General features: G+C 61.1%; 1 protein-coding gene across 1 annotated transcript in view; it reads left to right on the top strand.

Moving 5' to 3' along the window:
* Positions 1-2,055, top strand: part of CACNA2D4 (calcium voltage-gated channel auxiliary subunit alpha2delta 4) — a 160,946-nt gene that overhangs the window by 55,152 nt on the left and 103,739 nt on the right. Inside the window, exon 9 of the mRNA XM_006163246.3 lies at positions 1,174-1,248. Within this exon, the coding sequence (XP_006163308.1) occupies positions 1,174-1,248 (75 nt within the window). The remainder of the gene's footprint in view (positions 1-1,173; positions 1,249-2,055) is intronic.

Below are 2,055 nucleotides of genomic sequence, written 5' to 3'. Positions count from 1 at the left end.
CCGGCCTCCGATTTCATTTAGCACCCTCAGGTCCAGACACACTGGCAGTGGGGGGCGGGGGGCACAATGGTGGAAGCCCAGAAGAGGGCCGCCAGACCCGGTCCTGAGGACAGGCCCACTGACCCCTGAGAAAGGGATGCGGTGGGGGGGGGTCAAGGAATGAGAAGGGCAGAGACGGCCGAGAGAATGCTTCCAAATGCAGCAAGCACAAGGCCAGCTCACCCCTCTGAGGAGGCAGAGTCCACGACCTCCTTGGGGTGTCGCTTTGAAAACCTCCTGGTCCGCATGCGCACCCACCACTTGTCACACCCCTGACTTTATCTTTGGTGTAATTTCCTTCTCTGGTACAGAAAGACTAGGGCTTCATTCTGGGTGTGAGAGCACCCCCAACCCAGAGCTGCTTCCTGGGGTCCCTGCTTCCCCGCTGCATGGCTCCTAGACCCCACTCTCTGCATCAGCCTCTCTGCCCCTGCTCCCAGGTCCGCAGCGGTGACGGGACAGGCTCTGGGAGCAGGTCCTTTGTGCCATGAGCGGGGTGTGTGCTCCTCCAGCCCCGCCTCTGCAGCTGGGGGGGGCAGCATTTGCTTCGCCCCCCAGAACGCTCAGGCAGACCCCTGCTGGGTCTCCATCTCCTCGCCCTCCCCTTTGAATTGAGCGGAAGGTGGATTAGGGACACCCTGAAGATTCGTGTCTTAACTAGGCGGGAAGCAGGGTGACTAAGAAAGGGGGCAGTGTTCATTTTCCTCCCCTCCCCCTGTTGGCCCTGAAAGGCTCCTCTTCATGTATTCAGGGGAAAGAGAAAGGGCAGTTTCTGGTGCCCCCGCCTGGGCAGGTTGAGGTCTCCAGGCAGAGGGCAAAGGGTTTCTCTCAGAGCCGGGTCCCCCCAAAGCTCTAGGAGGCGACTGCCATCCAGCCAGGCAATTGAGCACACGAGAGTTTGGGAGGATTTTCAGTCACGGCCATGCCGTTCTCTCTAGTCCCTTCTTCCTACTCAGAGAAAATGAAAAAAAAAAAAAAAGGAAACAGAACCCGAAACGAGGGTTGACACACAGCGTTGCACACCTGCCTAGGGACCCACTCCTGATCACGCGGGGCCGCCTGAGCTGCTTCGGCCCCGACTTCCCAGTGACCCGTGTGCTCTCTCGTCCCTCGCCTCCACTGCCGCGGCTGCAGTACAACGACTACGTCCACTACATCGAGCCCTGCTTCAAGGGGATCCTCGTCCAGGCGGATCTAGACAACCGAGAGGTGCGTGTCCCCGGGGCCTGCTGCCTCTGCCCCCACGGGTGTCGCTGTGTGGCCTGCTTGAGGGCCCCTGGCCCTGAGGAAGACACCAGGCACGTGACTGGTGAGCCAGCCAAACACGTGCAAGATGTGGCATGTGTGCACGCTCGGGCTGCTATACCTCTCAGCGAATAGCGACAGAGACCTCCCGTCCGAGCGGCTCACTCCCTCGAGAGTGGCTCTCATCCCATGCGGTACACAGGACTCAGTTTCCCCATTTTTCTCCCACATGAGCCTTTCCGTTACGTCTGTCTTCATAAGGAACCTCCCCAAGAAGGCGAACACAGCCAGAATTCGACCCACTGAGTTGAGTCCTTTTCTTGGTAAAAGACCCGGGAGTAGAGGATGTGGCAACGACTTCCCAAAGGGAGACTTTGCAGTCGCACATCCTCGTCCCTCTAGCCAGGGAACATGGGCGTGGGTTCCTCCTGAATCCCAGCCTCAGCCCCCAGTGCTTCCCCTCCTGTCAAATGCTCCTGCCGGCGTCGAGGTGCAGAAGCCGAGGTTGCCTCTGCCCTCCTGGACTGCCCTCCCACTGGCAGGCCTCAGCCCCCAGCGCCTCCCCTCCTGTCAAATGCTCCTGCCGGCGTCGAGGTGCAGAAGCCGAGGTTGCCTCTGCCCTCCTGGACTGCCCTCCCACTGGCAGGCCTCAGCCCCCAGCGCCAAGTCCTCCTGCGGGCGGCGAGGTGCAGAAGCCGAGGTTGCCTCTGCCCTCCTGGACTGCCCTCCCACTGGCAGGCCTCAGCCCCCAGCGCCTCCCCTCCTGTCCAA

This window comes from Tupaia chinensis, unplaced genomic scaffold (assembly GCF_000334495.1).
Source record: "Tupaia chinensis unplaced genomic scaffold, TupChi_1.0 Scaffold141530_1, whole genome shotgun sequence".
In the NCBI taxonomy this organism is placed as follows: domain Eukaryota; kingdom Metazoa; phylum Chordata; class Mammalia; order Scandentia; family Tupaiidae; genus Tupaia; species Tupaia belangeri.
This window is presented reverse-complemented; position numbering and strand designations above follow the sequence as displayed.